General features: G+C 47.7%; 2 protein-coding genes across 4 annotated transcripts in view; one reads left to right on the forward strand and one right to left on the reverse strand.

Moving 5' to 3' along the window:
- The first annotated feature begins 5,254 nt into the window (after positions 1–5,254).
- On the forward strand, positions 5,255–14,243 carry CDK3 (cyclin dependent kinase 3). The gene is made up of 7 exons (XM_073310195.1): positions 5,255–5,382; positions 6,417–6,494; positions 8,566–8,686; positions 9,637–9,807; positions 10,318–10,419; positions 11,753–11,956; positions 13,267–14,243. Exons 1-7 carry the CDS (start codon positions 5,255–5,257, stop codon positions 13,390–13,392), a joined length of 930 nt encoding a protein of 309 aa, XP_073166296.1. The 3' UTR covers positions 13,393–14,243.
- Positions 14,244–17,413: 3,170 nt separating this feature from the next.
- The window catches only part of EVPL (envoplakin), a 52,843-nt gene continuing 48,230 nt past the window's right edge, over positions 17,414–22,026 (reverse strand). For all 3 annotated transcript variants that reach the window (XM_073310644.1, XM_073310646.1, XM_073310645.1), the window contains one exon: positions 17,414–21,222. In XM_073310644.1, coding sequence (XP_073166745.1) covers positions 17,770–21,222 — 3,453 coding nt within the window. In that variant the 3' untranslated portion in view covers positions 17,414–17,769. The remainder of the gene's footprint in view (positions 21,223–22,026) is intronic.

The raw sequence follows: 22,026 nt of genomic DNA on the forward strand, positions 1-22,026 counted from the left end.
GAGCTGTTCAACTACAGGCTGAGCAAGTGCAGAATGGTGGTAGAATGTGCATTTGGACGTTTAAAGGCACGCCGGCGCAGTTTACTGACTCGCTTAGACCTCAGCGAAACCAATATTCCCACTGTTCTTACTGCTTGCTGTGTGCTCCACAATATCTGTGAGAGTAAGGGGGAGACGTTTATGGCGGGGTGGGAGGTTGAGGCAAATCGCCTGGCTGCTGGTTACGCGCAGCCAGACACCAGGGCGGTTAGAAAAGCACAGGAGGGCGCGGTACGCATCAGAGAAGCTTTGAAAACCAGTTTCATGACTGGCCAGGCTACGGTGTGAAAGTTCTGTTTGTTTCTCCTTGCTGAAACTCCCCGCCCCTTGGTTCACTCTACTTCCCTGTAAGCTAACCACCCGCCCCTCCTCCCTTCAATCACCGCTTGCAGAGGCAATAAAGTCATTGTTGCTTCACATTCATGCATTCTTTATTCATTCATCACACAAATAGGGGGATGACTACCAAGGTAGCCCAGGAGGGGTGGTGGAGGAGGGAAGGAAAATGCCACACAGCACTTTAAAGGTTTACAACTTTAAAATTTATTGAATGCCAGCCTTCTTTGTTTTGGGCAATCCTCTGTGGTGGAGTGGCTGGTTGGCCGGAGGCCCCCCCACCGCGTTCTTGGGCGTCTGGGTGTGGAGGCTATGGAACTTGGGGAGGAGGGCGGTTGGTTACAGAGGGGCTGTAGTGGCAGTCTGTGCTCCAGCTGCCTTTGCTGCAGCTCAACCATACACTGGAGCATACTGGTTTGGTCCTGCAGCAGCCTCAGCATTGAATCCTGCCTCCTCTCATCACGCTGCTGCCACATTTGAGCTTCAGCCCTGTCTTCAGCCCGCCACTTACTCTCTTCAGCCTGCCACTTACTCTCTTCAGCCCGCCACCTCTCCTCCCGGTCATTTTGTGCTTTCCTGCACTCTGACATTATTTGCCTCCACGCATTCGTCTGTGCTCTGTCAGTGTGGGAGACAGCATGAGCTCGGAGAACATTTCATCGCGAGTGCGTTTTTTTTTCTTTCTAAGCTTCACTAGCCTCTGGGAAGGAGAAGATCCTGTGATCATTGAAACACATGCAGCTGGTGGAGAAAAAAAAAGGGACAGCGGTATTTAAAAAGACACATTTTATAAAACAGTGGCTACACTCTTTCAGGGTAAACCTTGCTGTTAACATTACATACATAGCACATGTGCTTTCGTTACAAGGTCGCATTTTGCCTCCTCCCACCGCGTGACTACCCCCTCAACCTTCCCCCCTCCCTGTGGCTAACAGCAGGGAACATTTCTGTTTAGCCACAGGCAAACAGCCCAGCAGGAATGGGCTCCTCTGAGTGTCCCCTGAAGAAAAGCACTCTATTTCAACCAGGTGACCATGAATTAGATCTCACTCTCCTGAGGATAACACAGAGAGATAAAGAACGGATGTTGTTTGAATGCCAGCAAACATACACTGCAATGCTTTGTTCTACAATGATTCCCGAGTACGTGTTACTGGCCTGGAGTGGTAAAGTGTCCTACCATGAAGGACGCAATAAGGCTGCCCTCCCCAGAAACCTTTTGCAAAGGCTTTAGGACTACATCTAGGAGAACCGCAAATGCCAGGGCAAAGTAATCCTTTCACATGCTTGCTTTTAAACCATGTATAGTATTTTAAAAGGTACACTCACCAGAGGTCCCTTCTCCGCCTGCTGGGTCCAGGAGGCAGCCTTGGGTGGGTTTGGGGGGTACTGGCTCCAGGTCTAGGGTGAGAAACAGTTCCTGGCTGTCGGGAAAACCGGTTTCTCCGCTTGCTTGCTGTGAGCTATCTACAACCTCCTCCTCATCATCATCTTCTTCGTCCCCAAAACCTGCTTCCGTATTGCCTCCATCTCCATTGAAGGAGTCAAACAACACGGCTGGGGTAGTGGTGGCTGAACCCCCTAAAATGGCATGCAGCTCATCATAGAAGCGGCATGTTTGGGGCTCTGACCCAGAGCGGCTGTTCGCCTCTCTGGTTTTCTGGTAGGCTTGCCTCAGCTCCTTCAGTTTCACGCGGCACTGCTTCGGGTCCCTGTTATGGCCTCTGTCCTTCATGCCCTGGGAGATTTTCACAAAGGTTTTGGCATTTCGAAAACTGGAACGGAGTTCTGATAGCACGGATTCCTCTCCCCAAACAGCGATCAGATCCCGTACCTCCCGTTCGGTCCATGCTGGAGCTCTTTTGCGATTCTGGGACTCCATCATGGTCACCTGTGCTGATGAGCTCTGCATGGTCACCTGCAGCTTGCCACGCTGGCCAAACAGGAAATGAGATTCAAAAGTTCGCGGTTCTTTTCCTGTCTACCTGGCCAGTGCATCTGAGTTGAGAGTGCTGTCCAGAGCGGTCATAATGGAGCACTCTGGGATAGCTCCTGGAGGCCAATACCATCGAATTGTGTCCACAGTACCCCAAATTCGAGCCGGCAACGTCGATTTAAGCGCTAATCCACTTGTCAGGGGTGGAGTAAGGAAATCGATTTTAAGAGCCCTTTAAGTCAAAATAAAGGGCTTCATTGTGTGGACGGGTGCAGGTTTACATCGATTTAACGCTGCTAAATTCGACCTAAAGTCCTAGTGTAGACCAGGGCTAAGGTGCCACAAGGACTCCTCGTTGTTTTTGCTGATACACCCTAACACTGCTACCTCTCTGAAATCTAGCTAGAGAATTCCCAATATGGAAGCCAGAGGGAGCTAGGTATATATTAGGTTCCACATTACCTGGTGCCTGAAACCAAAGCCTGAGACTTGCCTATAATTTATGAAGCTCACTATCTTGTATGTTTATTCACACAGTTATTAAGCCTTGTCTTCATGTGCACTGGGCTCACTATAAAACCTGAGATGGAGTCTTGAAAGGTAGTCTAGTTCTCCCAAAGGCCTGGACTAGAGCATGCAGACATTACAATTTACTAGTAACGTTCAGATACAATTATTTTGTGGGTGGCCTGAACCATCTTAATTTGGACTATTAGTTTTTAAGCTACTAGCCCAGCTGTGCTACAACTGAGGACATTTTAGGTCATTATTCTTACAGCCTTGCCCTCCATGCCAAAGATCTGTGCAGTCAATGGAGTGTACCACCCATGTATGCCTTGCCATTTCACATAGTCGGAGGTCATGGGAGAGAGTTGCCAAGGAATAGAACCGTGACTAATACAGTAAATGTGGCATAAAGAGGCCTCTTCCCTTTGCTATACATTGGAATTGAGAGCCTCTTGAGGCAGCCTTACAGAATACTGCAAGCCAAAATCAAATTTTTTTTTGGACTGGTAAGTAAAAAAAAAAATCTTCTCCCTCCCCATCATCTTACTAAGGGCAGACAGAGTCTGCTTGGGCTGGTAGATGTTTGCTGACCATTTTGCAAGGCATAAAGGTGTTTATTAAAGTTATTTGTATTATGGTCGTGCCGAGGCGCTCCGGTCACGGACCAGGACTCCATTGTGCTAGGTGCCGTATTAACACAGAACAAAGAGCGACTCCCTGCCCCAAGGAGCGTACGCTCTGTCCCTGCACTGTTCTCAGCTGTCCTGCAGTATGGAGGATGAGCCCCTAAGGGACTTGTTTCTTGGACAGTCGCTGTCGATCTCCCACTTTTATTATCATACCTATTTTGTTCGCCATTATACTGAAGATTGTGGAAAACGGGATACCGAAGTTGATCCCCCATCATGTTACATTTCTTCCACTGCAATTCTGCTTGTGTCCCTTGTCTGGGTTGCCATCCTCCCCAGCCGGCTAACAGCTGGAAGGGTGTGAATGCCACTTAGAGGGACAAAATTCTTACCTCCTCTTGCCCCAGCAGTGGCCAGCACCAGCAAATGCATTTGCTTGTAACTCAGACACTATAGCATTTTAAATTATGTCTCCCCCTAGTGGTCAAATGACCTGGGCATGAGAGTGGAATCAATTTTGACCCTTTGGCAACCCTGTAGATCAGCAGGAAGGCTACATTGAGAAGGTGAGACGGGCATGTGGGCAGGAGCATACAGTGGGCATGGAGGGGAGACAGCCATTTCACACTGGGTGCAGGAAACTGAGTGCAGAAACTGCCTAGCCTGCCTAGGAGGGGCTGCCTGCCTGCCTTAAAACCTACCCTCCAACCTCACAGTATTTAAGTTAAATATTGAAGGAAAGCTGGTATCTTATGTATATTATGGCAAATCCATCTTTAAAGTATTAGATCTCTTTCCCCACAGGCTGCAGAGTCCAGTTTTCATGGAGAAATGCTAGCCATAGAAAATACAGGGGGAAGAGCAATACAGTAAATGTGGGCCATCACAAGGGACACGCTTGAAGCTGGACCATTTTCTACAGGCCATCAGAGTCGTCTTTAGGAAGTTTAATACAGGGAGGGCTGGGGCTACTCGGGCTGGGAAACGACAAATGGTTGTACGCCTAATTAGGAGACTGTTGGTTGAAAATAGAGCAGATGGTATTGAACTGATAAGATGTAAACAGCAGTAATAATTAGCACTAAGAGGGCTTTTAATTCGTAACTCATTCTCACAGCCCTCAAGCCCATTTGACAGAAGGGGAAGGTGAGGCAGGGTAAGTAAGTGGCTTGTTCAAAGTCACAGGAGGACACTGGAGACAGGCATTTTTGAGAGAGAGAGAGAGAGAGAGAGAGAGAGAGACTGATCTTAGATGGCCAGGATCAATCCAGTCCTCTGACTAGTCATTTTCTCCAACGTATTCGCCTAATAACTGTATTATTTAATTCAGGAGGGGTATTTAGTTGCTGACGTGTGCATGAGAAGTTGAACCCAGGGTATTTGTGAATTGCTTGATGCACTGGATTGAAACAGCTTGGAGGTATTGCACTGGGGGGCAAACCTCTTCCCTGCCTTTGTATAGTATGTGGCACAGCTTGGGATGTGCACGTTTGTTTATAGACTAGCACTGCCATGAGACATGTCTCTAGGCTGTTGAATGTGGTTACAATGTGGGCTATTATTAAGGGGAGTTTTCTTTGCAGGGGTTAGGGAACGGATGGGATATTGCTCTGGGAGGGGTTAATGCAATTCCAATACCTTTTTCCATCCCATACTACCTTCAGTTCCTGGGATGTCCATTGAAGGGCGGGGCTTGTTGGTACTCCACAGCAGAGGGTAATGTTAAAATGTGTGGGACTGAAATGGCAAAGGGGGACTCTGACTAATGAATGGAGGAATGTTTCAGTGACAAGCCTGCCGACGGACCATGGACACGTTCCAGGATGTGTTCCAGAAGGTGGAGAAGATTGGGGAAGGCACCTACGGAGTGGTGTACAAGGCAAGGAACAAACGGACAGGCCAGCTGGTGGCTCTGAAGAAGATCCGTCTGGATTCGTGAGTGTCTGAAATCCACGCTCCCAACCAGGGTCCAGCTTACACTTTCCACCCTGAAGCCAGACCTCTAGGGTCATGCCAACGCTAGGGATTGTAACCTTGTCTGATAGGTTTTCCCAACACAGCTACTGTTGTAACATGGTTAGGCAACCCACATCACAGCAGTAAGAAGCCACGATAGTGCCCTGCTGGGCTTGTCTATAGCACAGTTTAGACCCCTTAGGATAAAAACCCGGTCTGTAAGGGAGCAGCAAACAGTGCTCTCTCCAGTCAAGCTTGAAATCGTTATCAAGCACAGCTGTGCCCAAACCATACTCGAGAATCATAATCTAGCCAGGCCTGTTTGTGCTTCACTGTAGACAAGGCCTAACCTTCTTAACTGCACACAATCCTCACACCTCATTCAAACTCACTGATCAGCATGACAAGCTAAAAGCTCCCTGACAGGAATGGGAAACATGTGTCAGTCTGAGAACAAATATTCTAAGATCAGTTTCTGTGGCACAGAAACTGGCCTGCTTTACGCTCCTCGTCATAACATTCCCCTCTGCGTGCTCCTTCCCAAGCTGGTTTTAAAGCCGTTCTCTCCCTAGCATGGACAGCCTCAAACCAGGGCCAACACTTGTTGGAACTTGGCTAGGTTGACTTTGCGCATGCCAATGGGACAACCAGGGCTTGGGGCTCTCCCTCAGCCGTATAAAGAAAGGCCAGATTTTCAGGAGCACTCCTCACCCACGATGACATGTATGACTGAGCTCTTTTGAAAAGCTGGCCTCAGTTATGTGTGCTGAGCACTTGAAAATCTGATCCTGAGCTCTCCTGAAAATCTCGGCCTAAGTTGTCTAGATATATATGGAGAGGGTCCTAGATCGAGAAACCTTATATTTTCTGTCCTAAGCCCCTGTGGGTATCCACCAAAAAGAAATGTCGGAAAGGAAGATGTCCTTGAGCCACATGACCAGCTGAATTGGCATTTACCTGCTAATGTCACCCAGGAAATAATGGGATTGCAATAAAGTCTGTTTTCCCCACAGGGAGACAGAAGGGGTTCCGAGTACAGCAATCCGAGAAATCTCTCTGCTCAAAGAGCTTAAGCATCCAAACATTGTGAGGTAAGAGAAGCACTCAGTCTGGCCATGGACTTGGGGCAGTCAGGTCATTGCAATACGACTCATTCACAACTGATCAAGTGCAGTTGAGTCAAGCTGAGGAGCATAAAGATGTAAACAAACGTCTCCCAGCTTTGTGCGTGCCAAGTAAAAGGGTTGTTGATAAAAAGGCAACGGACAAGGCATTTCCCAGTCAGTCACTTATAAAAAAATGGTTTTCTGCTTGCTCTCCGCCATAACCACTCACTTAGCTATTTTTCAAACAGTAAGTGCCGATCAAAGTCCCTGAGTGTTATACAGTCATTACCCTGACACAGGACAACGGAAAAGGCCACAGTTCCGGTTGATGGATTGTATTTTTAGACACAGAAGCACATTAAGAAGTGTCTGGACCTTAAAAATCAGATGAACAATCGCGGTGAAGAGCGTGAATTAGCGTTCAAAGTGGAGTACGTTTACAAGTCCGTAGTCTTCATGTGTTTTTTCCTTCTGCGGTTGCATTAGTGCTGTAGAGAACTTAACAGCCTTTTTCTCCACTGGGCATCTTAAACGTTTTTTCCCCCTGGAAATTTCCTTAGTGTTTTTGACAGGTTTCAGAGTAGCAGCCGTGTTAGTCTGTATTCGCAAAAAGAAAAGGAGGACTTGTGGCACCTTAGAGACTAACCAATTTATTAGAGCATAAGCTTTCGTGAGCTAATAAATTGGTTAGTCTCTAAGGTGCCACAAGTCCTCCTTTTCTTAGTGTTTTTGTTTTTTTTAAAACGTGGTCACCTTGCTGAGCTAATGGAGAAGACGATTGTGGCTGCGAGACTTGGGTGGAAAAATTCAAATGCAGGAAACATGATGTAAAAATATGTCTGGGTGTTGACAATCAGACACCAAACAAACAGAAGTGGAGATAGATGGCTAAGGGAACCGAATGCCATGCTTTGGCTATGAAAGACACCAGGGTGTCTTACAGCAGGGTTCCAACTCTTGGCGGGTTGGTTAACTTCGCCCCTTTCCTCAGCATTAGCCAAGCTTTCCTGGCCAAGGCTTACTCCTTTCTGAAAGACCTTCACAAGTGAGATTTCCTCTCCCCTCCTTAAAATCCAGGCCAGAGCTGCCGCTCAGGAGTTGCTATTTTGGAGAGCAGCAGCAGCAGAGGGCTGCAGGTGACAGTTACCCTTAACGAGATTCGAAGTACAGTTACACATTCATGAAAGAGCCACAGCCAGCCCGGGTCAGCAGACTCAGGCTCACGGGGGCTATAAATCTGCAGTGTAGACGTCTGTGCTCAGGCCTGGAGAACCCACGAGGGGGCGAGGGTCTCAGAGCCAAGGCTGCACATCTACACTGCAGTTTTACGGAGCTGCAGCCCGAGACCTGGAAGCCCAAGTCAGCTGACCCAGGTTCCAAGACTCGGTGCTGTGGGATTTGTATTGCCGTGTCGATGTACCAATAGATTCCAAGGCCAGAAGGGACCGTTGTGATCATCTAGTCTGACCTCCTGACCAGCACAGGCCGGAGAACTGCCCCACTATAATTCCGAGAGCTGAGCTCCCATCTGGATTTAAAAATGGTCAGTGATGGAGAATCCACCAGGACCCACCTAATGTGTATTGGCTACATTTTTGCTTTCATCAGGCTGTCCTTGTTCTTTTCAGGAATGTCCATTCACATGCAGGCTGGTTTGCCCCCCCCCTCCCCCAAACTCTTCCCTCCAGTCTTACCAGACACAAATGGCCAGCTCCTCAACTGGCATAGCTCTGCCTTTCAATGGAGCTATGCCAAGTTACACAAATTGGAGATCTGGCCCTATTGTCCCATTTACAAACTAGCTGCTGCTAATATAATGTAGTTAGATAATAGCTAGTAAGGCGCGAGGCATTTCAAATAAATCCTATTCCATTCAGCTGCTGAGGAAAAGAAGCTAGCAGAGGGATTGCTAGAAGAGAACCCTATATATATTACCCACTGTCCTGTTCTACCGCTTCTTTCGTTACAGAAATAAGTATTGGTTTGGAGCACTGCAGTATAAAGCTGGTCGGGACTGTTTTTAATAAGACAGGTTATGGTTGTGTTTTGTTCTTAGGCTTCTAGATGTTGTGCACAGTCAGAAGAAGCTGTATCTGGTGTTTGAGTATCTGAATCAGGACTTGAAAAAGTACATGGACTCGTCTCGGACAGGGGAGCTCCCGTTAAGTTTGGTAAAGGTACAAAGTTTAGAGAAGTAAGAGTGCCACCTTGGCAAAATACCTACAGGCGGTTAAGGCCGTGTTTATACCTGCTGCCCTCTGCTGGATGGACCCAGAACTACTCAGCTGTGTGTTAGACTTTATAGCGATAGCGGAAATTGTTGGTAAGCTGCCATAGTAATTAACTGACTCCCACGGAAGGCAGTGGGAGCTGTGAGAGCTCAGCACCTCTGCAAGTCAGGCCCAAGGTGCTGTTTGATCTGAACAATTCTAGACAGTATTGTCTGGTTCGTTAATTTCCTAACCATTTCCAGACTTCTCAGCTTGGTGGACCAACAACAAAACAAAGTGAAGTTGGGGGAGACAGTCCAGGGAGCTACTGCTAATTATTTTTATAATGAGCAACACGCTGCTGGCAGTATCAGTGTCAGCACACCGTGGATTTGACTCCTTCCCTCCCCGAGACAGCAGGGACAGGAACATTTCAGGAACAACGTCTTGCTGGGTTGTGGTCAGAACCTCTGTCGTGGGCTTGGATGGAGCTGGAGTGACAGTATCCGGGCTGTGGGGGAGAAGTTAAGAACATAAGAATGGCCCTGCTGGGTCAGATCAAAGGTCCATCTAGCCCAGTATCCTGTCTTCCGACAGTGGCCGATGCCAGGTGCCCCAAAGGGGAATGAACAGAGCAGGTCATTATCAAGTGATCCATCCCTGTTGCTCATTCCCTGCTTCTGGCAAACAGAGGCGAGGGACATCATTCCTGCCCATCCTGGCTAATAGCCATTGATGGACCTCCATGAATTTATCTAGTTCTTTTTTGAAGTTATTTTGCAACCGTGAAATATTTTCCGTACAGACGTTGGACACTTCCTTAATGAAGATCTACCGTATTTCAAAGGTTGTAATTTAAACAAGCCCAGTTTTCCACATTGTCTCATTGCATGGATGTCTGAAATCTCTCCTTTTAGAGCTATCTGTTCCAGCTGCTGCAGGGTGTGAATTTCTGTCACTCGCACAGAGTCATTCATAGAGACTTAAAGCCTCAGAATTTGCTGATCAACGAAGTGGGAGCCATCAAACTGGCAGATTTTGGTCTGGCTAGAGCCTTTGGGGTTCCACTGCGGACGTACACTCACGAGGTAATGGCTGTGTCCCATCTGATCTAAGGTGCCTTCACCTGGGTATTTTAGTGCCACTCTCTCTCTCTGGTTTATCTAATCTGAATTATTTGACTCCTATGAAAAATAATGTAATCTATGAATTTCTAATATGCCCATCACTGTAAAATCTGTGTATCGTTCACTACAGTGGCCTGCCCTGTTGATTACATGACACTTCCTATGTGGTTGGAAAGGGCATAGATGGATGTTGTACATAAAGAATCTTTCCAAGCTGAACACAGCAGGAACTGTCCCTTGCTAAGAGCAGAGAACTGTGTGTACCTGCCAAGTGAAACTAGACTAAAGAAGGGGTAGTCAATAGGTGCATCGTGGGCCAAATCTGGACTACCAGATGCTTTTGAACAGACCCCAACATCTTATTTACCTTTTTTTTTTTTTTTTTTTTTAATTTTCTAGTCTTGAGTCTGGACCTCGACAAAAAATAATTGTTTCCCCCTGGACTAATGCTTTTGTTTTGGTTTCTTGTAGGTGGTAACCTTATGGTACCGGGCCCCCGAAATCTTGCTGGGATGTAAATACTATTCGACTGCAGTGGATGTCTGGAGCATTGGCTGTATCTTTGCAGAAATGGTAGAATAGGTTTAACCACTTTCTAAGCGAATGGTCCCTTCTTTTTAACATCTCAAGCCGGCTCACGCTTACCCATTTCTTACCATGGTCCTGGGCGGCACTGGGAATACACCATGGAAAAGGCGGCTAGGAAGTCAGCAGCTTCTTAATTGTGCATTCAGAGTAAAATTCACTCCTCGCAGGCAGGCCCCAGCACAAGAACTAGCCCCCACTTACAGCCCATTTCTCTCTGTATGCAGGTTTAAATCTTCCAAAAACTGCACTCTGCAGCAGGGTGGATTTTAACCCACACTGGCCAAAACGGGACGTATGGTCACAAGAGTCCCTTTTGAAGCCCTGTCCTGGCTGCCCCAACAGTTCTGGTAAAAGTGGGCATTTGTCCCATTTGCTCTGGCCAGCTGATCATCGGTTGACAAGAACAAACGGGACAAACGCCCACTCTTGCCTTTTGCCTAGCGGGGTGCAGAGGAACATGCCGGGGGGAGAGCGGCAATGCCAGCCCTGCGTGGGAGGGAGGCCTTGGGAGAGCAGCTTGGGCTGAGCCAGCCCTGTGTGGGTGGGTGGGCAGCAGGGGCTCTTAGGCTGGCCCATGCGGGGGGTAGAGGCGGGCCTTGGGCCAGCCCCACGCAGGTGGGCTCAGGGTGGCCCCAGGCTGGTGGCAGGAGGGCCTCAGGCTGGCCCCGTGCGGTGTCCTGTTTTCCCTTTGGGGAAATATGGTCACCCTACTTTAACCTCAGTGCTTGGATAGGTGCTGCTAAGAGCTGGGTGCAGGAAGAAGACTGCATTACAGAGCTCGTGTCCACCTGCGTCTGAGGTTCTCACGCTGTGGTCTGCGGAGAGCTGGCATTTCACCTCACATGCCAAAAAGTCTGGATTCCTTTAAAAGCAGCTTGGAACAAGGAGAAGACGGACCTAGCTGCCACCACTAGGGGCTGCTGCTACATTAGAGGGGCAGAAGCAGAGGATGCCGTCAGGGAACAGAGCCATCAACGGGGAGGGAGCTTGTGCAGCTGGACACAATCTGCAAGGGGATCGGAGAAGGGGAGCAGGTGGTAGAGAAATATGCGGAGGGGAACGCGCATGTGTTTGTACCTATACGAGAGAGACAGGAACAGAGCCCGGGGTGGGGGTGGTGGAATGCAGAGGACAAGCAGATGCAATGTTATTTAACTTTCCCAAACACTTACTGTATTCTAGACAGTCACTAAACACTTCCCTAGTGTTACTTTGCCATGGGTGGGATTGCCCTACATGAGAGACGAACGTTATTCTTATTAGGGAATAATGTGAAGGAGACTTAATGGCCTGGATCTGGCGCTTTTGTTGTTCCCAGGTGACAAGAAAAGCCCTGTTTCCAGGGGATTCTGAAATTGACCAGCTCTTCCGGATTTTCCGCACCCTGGGCACACCCACCGAGGCAGCGTGGCCGGGGGTGACCCAGCTTCCCGACTATAAAGGAAACTTTCCCCAGTGGGCGAGAAAAGAGATGAAGGAGATCATTCCGAACTTGGATCGGGATGGGCGAGACTTACTGGCGGTGAGTTCTAGGCAGGCGTTGAGGGGCTCAGCTCTTTCCAGCAGGGCAGAGGGGGAGAATGTGTTCAGCTGAAATGACGAATAGCAGGTCAGGTGGTGTGTGTGTTTTGCCTCACCCCTGAACCGTATGCTTGTATTTTGGAGCCATTGGACACAAAGGTTCCCGCATGGGAAGAGGGATTAGTTCTACTGGGCGGTTACACTATGATCGTAACGGTCTCTTTTGGCCGTAAACGCTATGAATCTTTTCTATTCAGGTTCCTGCAGCACATGCAGCTCTGTGGTATCTGAGCACCTAAAAAGATTCAGAGGGCTGGAGTATTGGGGGGATTGCTGTTTTTCTCTTCTAACGTCCCTCCTATGTCTTGAATAGTGAAAAACTTACAAACTTAGGCTGTGTGTTTGATGACTGCACACAGAATCTTGTTCTTAACAACAGATTCCCAGCCCCATTCAGCATCAGAGCTAGTGACTTAGGTTGCTAAGTGCTACACAGTAGCTGTGGTGCAGGATGGGTGTGTATTGATCAATCTCAATACACATTCATGCTGTAGTGTTTTTTCCCCTTAGTAAATAGAGTAAGAAAATCCTCCAGTCATGGAGCAGCTGTTTAAAACTATCCTTAGTAGAACCCTCTAGGAATCATAAGCTGGTCGAAGGGATTTCACCATTTACAGTGTTCCTTTGCCTGTGATTTTTTGATCCAGGAGGACGGGTTATTGGGCAATGATTTACCGGGGGGGCGGAGGAGTACTATGAAGTACAACTGCAGCAGTGTGGCCAGCGTGCTCGTCTGGAACAGACTCCTACCCTGCACGTGCTCGGGGCACAATGGGCCGGCTCTGACCCAACTCAGACAGGCAAGGGCCATGACTGCAGCCCATAGAGGACATTTTGGGATGCCCTCCTTTTTCTAAATAATTGGGAAACCATGTGGCTTGGAGGTTGGGCAGCAGTCTAGCAACTAGCAGATCTGGGTTCCGTACCAAGCCCTGCTTCTCTATGACCTTAGGTGAATCACAAGGTCTGTGGACCTCAGTTTCCACATCTGGAAAATGGGGATATCAATCTCTAGCTACTCAGCTTGGATATTGCCACACCTGATTAAAGTCAGGAAAGCCCTCTTGGGCCAGCGGATAAAGGCACCATATAATAATTGGTTCTCTTTGGAGGCCAGAGTCTAGCAGAGGGGAAGCGACACTGGCTTGCGCTATTTGAAAGCTTTTGCATTTGGTTCAATTAAACATCCTGCTTTCAAAAAAAAACAAAAAACAAAAAAAACACCCAAATCCTCTTGGTTTTCTTTTGCAGCAATTGCTACTGTATGACCCCGACAGGCGCATTTCAGCCAAGGCAGCCCTGAACCACCAGTACTTCTTCTGGCAAAGCCCCCGCGACCCCAAAGACCAGCACGTGCTGCAGAAACACTGCAGATGAAAGGATGCAGCGCCTCCTGGCCTCCTGTATTCCTGATGCTGAGCTCTGTGCATCAGTGCATTTTCCCTCTCTGGTGGCTGAGCAAAGAGGCTGGCTGGGGTTGAAATGCCTCTGTATTACAAAGGAAGCTGGAGGGAAGTGTTAGTTCTCATTTAGACAGAGGTGTTTGGATGCTATCAGCCCATTGCTGGGGGTATGTGTTAGGGCCGTTAGAGCCTTCTTGAGGTAGTTGTTACATGTGATAGGGACGGGCCTGAGGGCACCATCCATCAGCCTGCAATACTGACTGGGGGACACTAAATTCTCACACTAGAGAGCAACTTCAGAATCCTTGTCCCCTTGGCTGGGAGCGTAGCAAAAGTGATGGTTGGTGCAATGTAGATTGCCTGTCTTTACAGCACCCAGTCCTGGCTGTAGTTCAGATAGCCCATTGCAAAGAGATTTGTCAGCTTCCCTCCCAGCATCAGGCAGTGCTTGACCTAAAGCAGCCGGGAGAGTCTCCTGCAGACAGCCAGGAGTGCCACTGTTTATTGCTATTAAGAAGAAGAGGGGCTGTTAGTATTAGATAAGTCTTTGTATTCAATTGTTTAAGAATTTTAGAGTTTTAATTCCGAGTTAAACAGCAAGTGAAAATATCTTAAGAACGATCTTCATCGTGCGCGAAAGAGAAGCCAAAGGCTCCCACGATGGCAACGTGTGAAGTCACACAGTTCTGGAGAACACACCCTTTTGCTGGCCAAACAAAAGAAGTTGAGTCACTTGGGTGGCTTTGAAAATATTTTACTGTTTATCTTCCGAGCGATTTAGCACCAGTTTTTGATGCATTTGTGGGACTTCTCTCCTCCAGTAAAGAAAATAAACACTGTTCCTCAGTCTTGGTTGTTTATGTTATAGGCTGCTCAATTGTTCAGCCACCACCTGGACCAGGGCAGTGATGGAATCTGACATTCTCTCCTGTATGCCAAAACTTCGACCTGTGTCCACAGCACCGGCCTATCCAGCTGGTCCATTTCTTTATTACAGGCCTTCTCTTTTCCCTCTGTCACCTTCTTCATTCAGGGCAGAACGGTCAGATGCTGATGCATCCGATAGTGTTTTGTGGAATAATGGACAGAGAACATAAAGATATCGCTGCTGCAGGGAGAAACGGAGTTTCTTTCAAATAAAAGCTGGTATGAGTCTAAGTTTTATTTTCTGAAATACTCTGAGGACAGATGAGTTACTTTGTTCCATATTTTGTTTTCCAACCTGCCGTAAAAAGGGAGCTGCAGAGACTCTGATAAATGAATTAAACAGCATTACTCTATGGGGATCTATATCCTCTTTCTCCAGCTGTGGAAGGTAACTGCGGTCAAGCAGCAGTGTAACGCTGAACCAGCGGTGTACAAGTTTGTACTCTCCCCCTTTTGCAATATTTCTGATTCATAACAGAAACCCCTACACCTCTTTCAGCATTACTCTAGGGGGAGCTATATCCTCTTTCTCCAGCTGTTGAAGGTAACTGCGGTCAAGTAGCAGTGTAACGCTGAACCATTGGCCTTTTCTTCCCCAGTACCAATCGATCTTGTACTCACAGTGCAGATTTGGAGGCTAGCAGGGATATCTAAACCCTCTCATTCCTATCATTGGATTTTAAAAATCCCAGAGACAAGGTAGGTGAGGTAATATCTTTTATTGGCTCAACAGAAGTTGCCTCACCCATTTTGTCTCTCTAATGTCCTGGGACCCATATAGGTACAACACTGCCAATAAAACAACCCATTGGCAGAAGACCTCATGGAACAGCTGCCTTAGGAGAGCTAGGCTGTCCACATTCAAGGATTACTTTCAGATTTGCTCATTCCTAAGGAATGAGGACCCTGCTGAATCCTCATTCATAGGTGCTGGAACTAGCATCCCCTGGTTTGAAGTGGTTTCCATTATATTCAGGGTTTAGTTTGGTTCAATAGCTCTCAGCACTCCCACTATACAAATACCCCCAGCGCTCCTGTCCTCATTGCCGCTCTCCTAGGAAAGCAGCAGCTAAGACTGTCACAAAAATAGTGGGTGCAAGGTTGTATTTTAATGACATTTTATAGTCTCTAAGTGCTAAGCACTTGTAGAGGCAAAGTATTTCCTAGATATAGATGAATGATGCCAAAAGAATTCTTTGCAGCTATTTATTCCAATTTTTAAGTCACTTTGATTGGACAATGCTGGGTTTGTTTTTAAGCAGTACATGGGGAGTAGTACCTGTGTTCTCATCCAATCCTGGAGGGGAGAGAATACCACGTGACTTATCTGACCCATGCCAATCAAGCAACACAACTTGCATGTCAAACATGAATGACCAATTCCTAGAGTAATGATGTGTGTCAGTTACCCTTTGAATAGCAAATCTGAGAAACTCATGACCTGCTCATGGAAATTTCATGAGAAAGAAAAGAGGCAAAATCTGCTAAATAAGCTAGTTCAGACTTTGTTGCCAAATCTTTAGCTGGAGGGAACCCCTAGCCCTGTGGAACAGATTGAAATACTGGTGTGATGCTCACTGCTGAAATTCCAGGACTGTGTGATGTGGTGCGGTGCATGAACTGTTCATTGCCGATCCTGAGCATCTTTGGGTCAGAAAAGTGGACTGGGGTCAGTAGCGCAATTCATACCTAGTCCTTCTAAGGGGACTGCAAGCTGAACACAGTACACCAGAGACTGCTTAATCAGCTTCCTGCCTCTAAACCAGTTTGCCCATCCCTTGGTAAATATCTGTTACTCCTGACAGTAAATCAGAAAGCAAATTATACAGAGCAATTAAGTATGTACCTAAGTTACAAAACTCACAATCATTTAATTACACTGTATTTGTCAGCACCGAAGGGCAATTATTTAACATTTTTAAAGCAGTACCAATGCATGCGAGGTTTCAGAGTAACAGCCGTGTTAGTCTGTATTCACAAAAAGAAAAGGAGTACTTATGCTCAAATAAATGGGTTAGTCTCTAAGGTGCCACAAGTACTCATTTTCTTTTTAATGTATGCAAGGGGGCATGTCCCCTTAGTGAGCTGGGAAAGGGAGCAGCATAGGGGTGAATGGTGCTGCAGGTTTTTTAGCCCTTGCCGACAGATGATTAACTGAAAGAAAGGTTGACTCACCTGTCCAGGAAAGCTCAGAGGTTGCAGCACAGTTACACCGTCTGCAGGGGAGACCCTTAGCTTCCTGAGCTGCAGACCCTGGAGAAATACCCGAGAGTTGTTATACAGCTGCTGGAAGACAGAAGGAGGCTACGACCTGAGGCAGCTTTAGAGGGGGAGGTACTCTGTAATTGGCTGGCTACAAGCCTGCTGGGAATCTGCAGGGCTATAAAAGCCCGTTAGCTGGTGCAGGGTAGAACAGGAGCTAGCTCTGGCAGGCACTAAACCAGGAACCTGACTGAAAGCATGTAAGATTCTAGTGTACCAGTCAACTGCCTTCATTCATGAGCTGAATGTCTGTCTGCCCCCTGTTCAAAAGACCCAGGCAACCATCACAGGAAATCAACTGACAAGCATCTGATTCCAACCCACAGATGATTAGAGAAGTTTAAAAAATCCTGACAGTCTCCTGCACCCATTAGGACAGGGTACAAGCACTTTGAATCATGAAATGCAGAAGTGATCCTTTCATTTCAGCAGGGGTTGAGCACTGTAAAAAGGCACTTGGCCCAAGTCCCATTGACAGTTTCCACGATATGCATCTGATGAAGTGAGCTGTAGCTCACGAAAGCTTATGCTCAAATAAATTGGTTAGTCTCTAAGGTGCCACAAGTACTCCTTTTCTGTTCACTCCTCCGTGTCTAACTCACTTAGCCACTTCTGGAAACATTATGCTGGGTCTCTAGTGTTAAGGAATATAGGGCCAGCTCCTCAAAGGCACCTAAATGACCAGGGGAGTTGGATGCCCACATACCTTTGAGGATCTGGGCCCTGGTCCTCAAAGGACAGGTGTGTTTAGATCTACACTGAAGGGTGGGTGGGGACATCCTCCATTTTCAAAGATAACACAACAGTGGAGAGACACCTTCTAGTTTTATTGCATGCATAAGAAAGAACAAACTTGGGAGCACATTAGCCCCTTGACACCCTCCCCCCACTTCAAGGTGACAGGAAGTCACACAGTTTAAACTACTACAAGCATATTTGTTGAAACAAAATCCCCATTACTCTCCAAACCGGGCACAGATGCCTGTGCTAGAACCCCTTCACCCCAATGAATGCCTTGTCTTCTTCTGTTGCCCCAGTTATGGGGAAGCAAGATTAGCTCACTAGACCAGTACACAGCCAGAAACGCTAGGCAGTCTGTTCATCTGTGAGTACCACAGGGGCTTAAGATCATTGTGGAATTGGCGAGAACATGGAGCTTGTCTTAGTGCCTGAATCGTGACAGCATGGGAGAATGGTGCTCGGGGCGATGAAACTGAAATCCCTCGGAGGCGGCTGGGAGCAGCAGCAGGCCGCTCAGAGGATCTTTCCGGCAACGAGTCATGGCTTCTTTGTAATTCATCTTTTCCTTGGTGACTGGGTCAACAAGATCCTTCTCGTAGTTGGGCTCATCCTGGAGCATCTTAGCCAGGTCATCGCTAATCATGCCTGTCTGGACAGCTTCTGACACTGGGATGCGACCAGTTTTCTTGGGATCAATGAGCCCCCCGGTCAGGTGTTGGACCTGTAGGTAGGGGAAGGCACTGTCCTTGGTCATCCATCCTTTCTGAACTGCCTCCCCGACAGACAACCTCCTCTTGGTCACTGGGTCCTCTACACCTGTGAAAGCTTTCTGGGCGTTCAGCAGCCTCTGCATATAGGTGTTGTCTATCAGCCCTCTGTCTATGGCTTTGTGGACAGAATACCGATCCCACGTGATGAGGTCTACAATGCCCCCAGTTGCAGCCTGGGCCTCCAGCAGCTTTTGAGCGGTCATGGGATCCACCATCTTCTTGATGACAGCAGTTCTTATGTTGCACTTGGTGTCGGTGGCAGTGTCGAACACTCCGGCAATGGGAAAGGTGTCATCGCAGAAGCTTTTCTGCAAGCTCGGAGGAAAGAAACTTTGGGTCTTCTGCTGCATTGTCGGAGATGTAAGTGGAGACTTGGAGATGATGGAGCCAATGGACATAGAGGAGGGAGGCTTGGCTTCCCCTGCTACCAGCAGAGCAAACTCCGAGATTGGGATCTTGCCATCCCTGTACAACTGGTACTCCTCTTTCGTAATCTTCCTAAACCTCAGGGCATCCTCGATGGAGTAGTGTTTCCCACTCTTCCTGTCAAGGAGGACAGAAACATCCCCGTTGGGGCCCAAGGTAGTGATTTCCTCCCAGTCGCACTCTAATTCTTGCAGCTGGATGTATTGGTTTCTGTCTATGGTTCCTCTTTTGTAGGCCTCATAAGGAGACATATCCTTCCCCGTCTCAGGGTCCACAATGGAGATTTTAGTGGAGAGATTAGTCTCTCTCATCTGGGTCTCGTGGCTCATTTCTTCCCGGTTGACCCCAGACTGGAGTTCCCGGATGGACCTTTCTTTTTCGTAGATCTGGTCCTTCTCCCTTAGGATAGCTTCCTCCAGGAGGGAAAGTTCTTGCTCACGCTGCATCTTTTTTTGCCTGTCATTCTCTGTCTTTTGGCTGAGGAGCTTGGACTCCTCTCGGAGGATGAGGACTTTCTGCTGCTTCTGCCTTTCCAGTTCCCTGAGCTCACTCTCCAGGTTGGCTCTCTCTTGAATTGCCAGGTTTCGTGCTTTCTGGAGATCAGCTTCCTCACGGGACCAGGTCCTTTTCATGCCTTCAGCTCTCTCTATTTTCTCCTTGAGTCGTCGTATGTCCTCTTCTGCATTTTGCCGTGCAGTTCTCTCTCTGCTCAGCAGCTCCCAAATCCGTGCACGTTCATTCTCTAGCACTCTGTCTTTCTCCACTCTGATAACCTCCTTGTAGATGGTCTTCTCCTGTGATTTTGTTTTCTGCAGAATGTCAGTCTGCACCTGCAGGTTCTTGCACTCCCTCTGCAGGTTCAGAACCTGCATCTTTTCCTTGTCCAGCTCCAGACGCAGTCCATTAGCAGCCTTCTCAAGCACTGGATCTTTCTCTAACTTGACCACTTCTTCCATGATGATCTTCTCTTGCACCGGTGCGGGGCTTTCCTCTATTTCCTTTATTCTCATGGTTATTTGATGCAGCTCCTTTTCTAACGCAAGCCTCTTGTTTCGATCTTCCTGGAAGTTAAGCAGCTTCTCTTTCTCTTCCACCACAGACCGAAGATGCTGTACCTCACGTTCTACATGACGCCTGTTGCTCACTTCCTCGTCCAAACTCCGGCTCAACCTGTTGTGCTCATCCCTGAGCTTTGGATCCTTTTGGGTGAGAATCACCTCATGGACCACCACCTTTTCTTCGGGCTTCCTCCTCTCCAGCAGTATGTATTTGTTCTGCAAGTCATAGACGGTTTCCTCAACTGCTCTCCTTTTCTGAGACACATTGCGCACCTCTTGACGTAGGCAATCAGCTTCTTTTTCCAAGAGTGGGTCATTCTCATATCGGACAACTTCCTTGTTGACCAGCTTGGTTTCAACCTTGGACCTTTCCCTTTTCCATTCATCCCTTTCGCCCTGCAACCGGATGAGCTGCTCCTGGGACCTGCCATTTGTGTTCACCAACTCATTGAGCTGTTCCTTCAGCCTGTCAATTTCTCTAAGGATCTCTGGGCTCTTCTCAAGTTTCACCACTTCCTGGATCACCTTCTTATACTCCACAGTCGGTTTCTGAGACCGGAGGATATTCAGCTCAGACAAGGCCTCTTCCACCTCCTTGTCAATCTTTGTCCTTTTACTAGTAACTTCTTGGAGCTCCTTCTTCAGGTGAGTGATTTCCTTCTCTGTCTCTGGATTTACCACAAAAATCTCATTGACTCTTTCTTTAATCTCTACCTTAGGTTTTTGCCTCTCTGCAATGATGTATTTGCTTTGCAGCTCTGCCAGCTCTCCTGTTAACATCAGGTTCTTGTTCCTCTCTTCTTCAATGAGAGTTCTAAGCTTGGAAGACTCTTTCAGCAGCTCTGGATCCTGTTCCACCTTCTTCACCTCCTTGACAATGATTTTGGGTTCTGTTGCTTCAATCAGCCTTTCCAGCTCCTCGATCCTACTATTCAGTTTGATTATCGTGTCCTCCACAGATTTCCTGTTGTAGGTTTCTTTGTCAATTTCCATCTGCAACGTCCTGACGGCCTTTAGCATCTCCGGATCCTTTTCCAGCTTGATCAACTCTTTCACTACCACTTTCTCTCGGATGTTGGGCTGCTTCTGCTCCAGAACGTACAGCTCTTTCCTGAGCCGTTCAAGTTCAGAGGAAGCAGCGGAGCTCTGTTCTCGGAGATGCTTGATTTCTGCATGGAGGCTAACTGCTTGGTTATCCAGGTTTGGATCCCTCTCGATTTTAGTGACCTCTTTAGTAAGCAGCTGGGCCTCAACCACCTTCCTCTCTTTCTCCATCTGGATGAGCTTCTTGTTCTTCATTTCAATATCCGCCTGCAGGCTGTCCCTTTTTCTGCTCTCATCCTTAATCTGATGCGCCATCTTAGCCAAGTTGCTCTCCAGTTTCGGGTCTCGGTAGTATTCGACCACCTCCTTTTCTTCCACTCTTTCAATGGGCCTTTGAGTCTTCAGCAGCAGAAGCTTGTTTCTGTGTTCTTCCAGGTCCTGCTGAACCTTGGCCACTTTGCTTCTTTCCTCCTCCAGCTGCAGTTTCAGGGCCTTTGATTCTCTTGTTGACTGAGCCAGATTTTCTGACTGTTGCATTTGCTCGTGTTCCGCCTGCATCTCCTCTTTTACTTCCTTCTGCAAGGAGAAAGCAAGAAGTTCATTAGAAAGACCAGGAGTTAACGTCACTCTTAGAGCATGGCATCGGTGGCCCTTTCCCTGAATCCTAAAGTCTTACAATGCTGGCCAGTTGGAGAACGGGAATAGGTGGTGGCAGACAAAACTGGTTTAGAACTCTAGGTACTTTCTAACGGACAAGAATCACTTAACCTTTGATTAAACAAAATAAGTAAAAATTGATGTGGTTGTGGTAATGTTCTCCGAAGCGAATCGAGCAATACTGGAGTTATAAACTAGTATGATCTTTAGGGTATTTGTCTCTTTAGGGTTGTCTAGCAAGAGGAAATGCTAAATTCCTACCATGCTGGGATACAGGCTGTTGGGTGGTTCTCTCTCTGAAATTCTTAGTATCTAAGCATTGGTTAGACAGAGCTGTGAACACTAGTTAATAATCTTAATTCTGGATCCCTTTTTTCCCATTGAAAACAAACATTTGTTAATACACTCAGTGGCCACACATGGGCAGGACCTCGGTTTATGGCTCACTGGGAAGATGGCGTCTTTGGTCAGCAGTGCAACGCCCCACATGCCATGCTGAGGCAGAGTTCCCTGCTGACTCAGTGGGAACAGTGCCATCTACTGGTTCACCAGGACTACTGCCTCTAGCACAATGGGTCCCCCCCCGAGAGGTTTCCATCCACATCCAAACCCTGTTGACTTTGAAATCTGCTGAAATCACAGCTTGAGGCAGGACCCTGAACAATTCTGCTGCCTCACACTGATAAGTGACTTCTTTCCCACCTTGCAGGTAGGGCATGTTAG

Source organism: Lepidochelys kempii, chromosome 14 (genome assembly GCF_965140265.1).
Source record: "Lepidochelys kempii isolate rLepKem1 chromosome 14, rLepKem1.hap2, whole genome shotgun sequence".
Classification (NCBI taxonomy): domain Eukaryota; kingdom Metazoa; phylum Chordata; order Testudines; family Cheloniidae; genus Lepidochelys; species Lepidochelys kempii.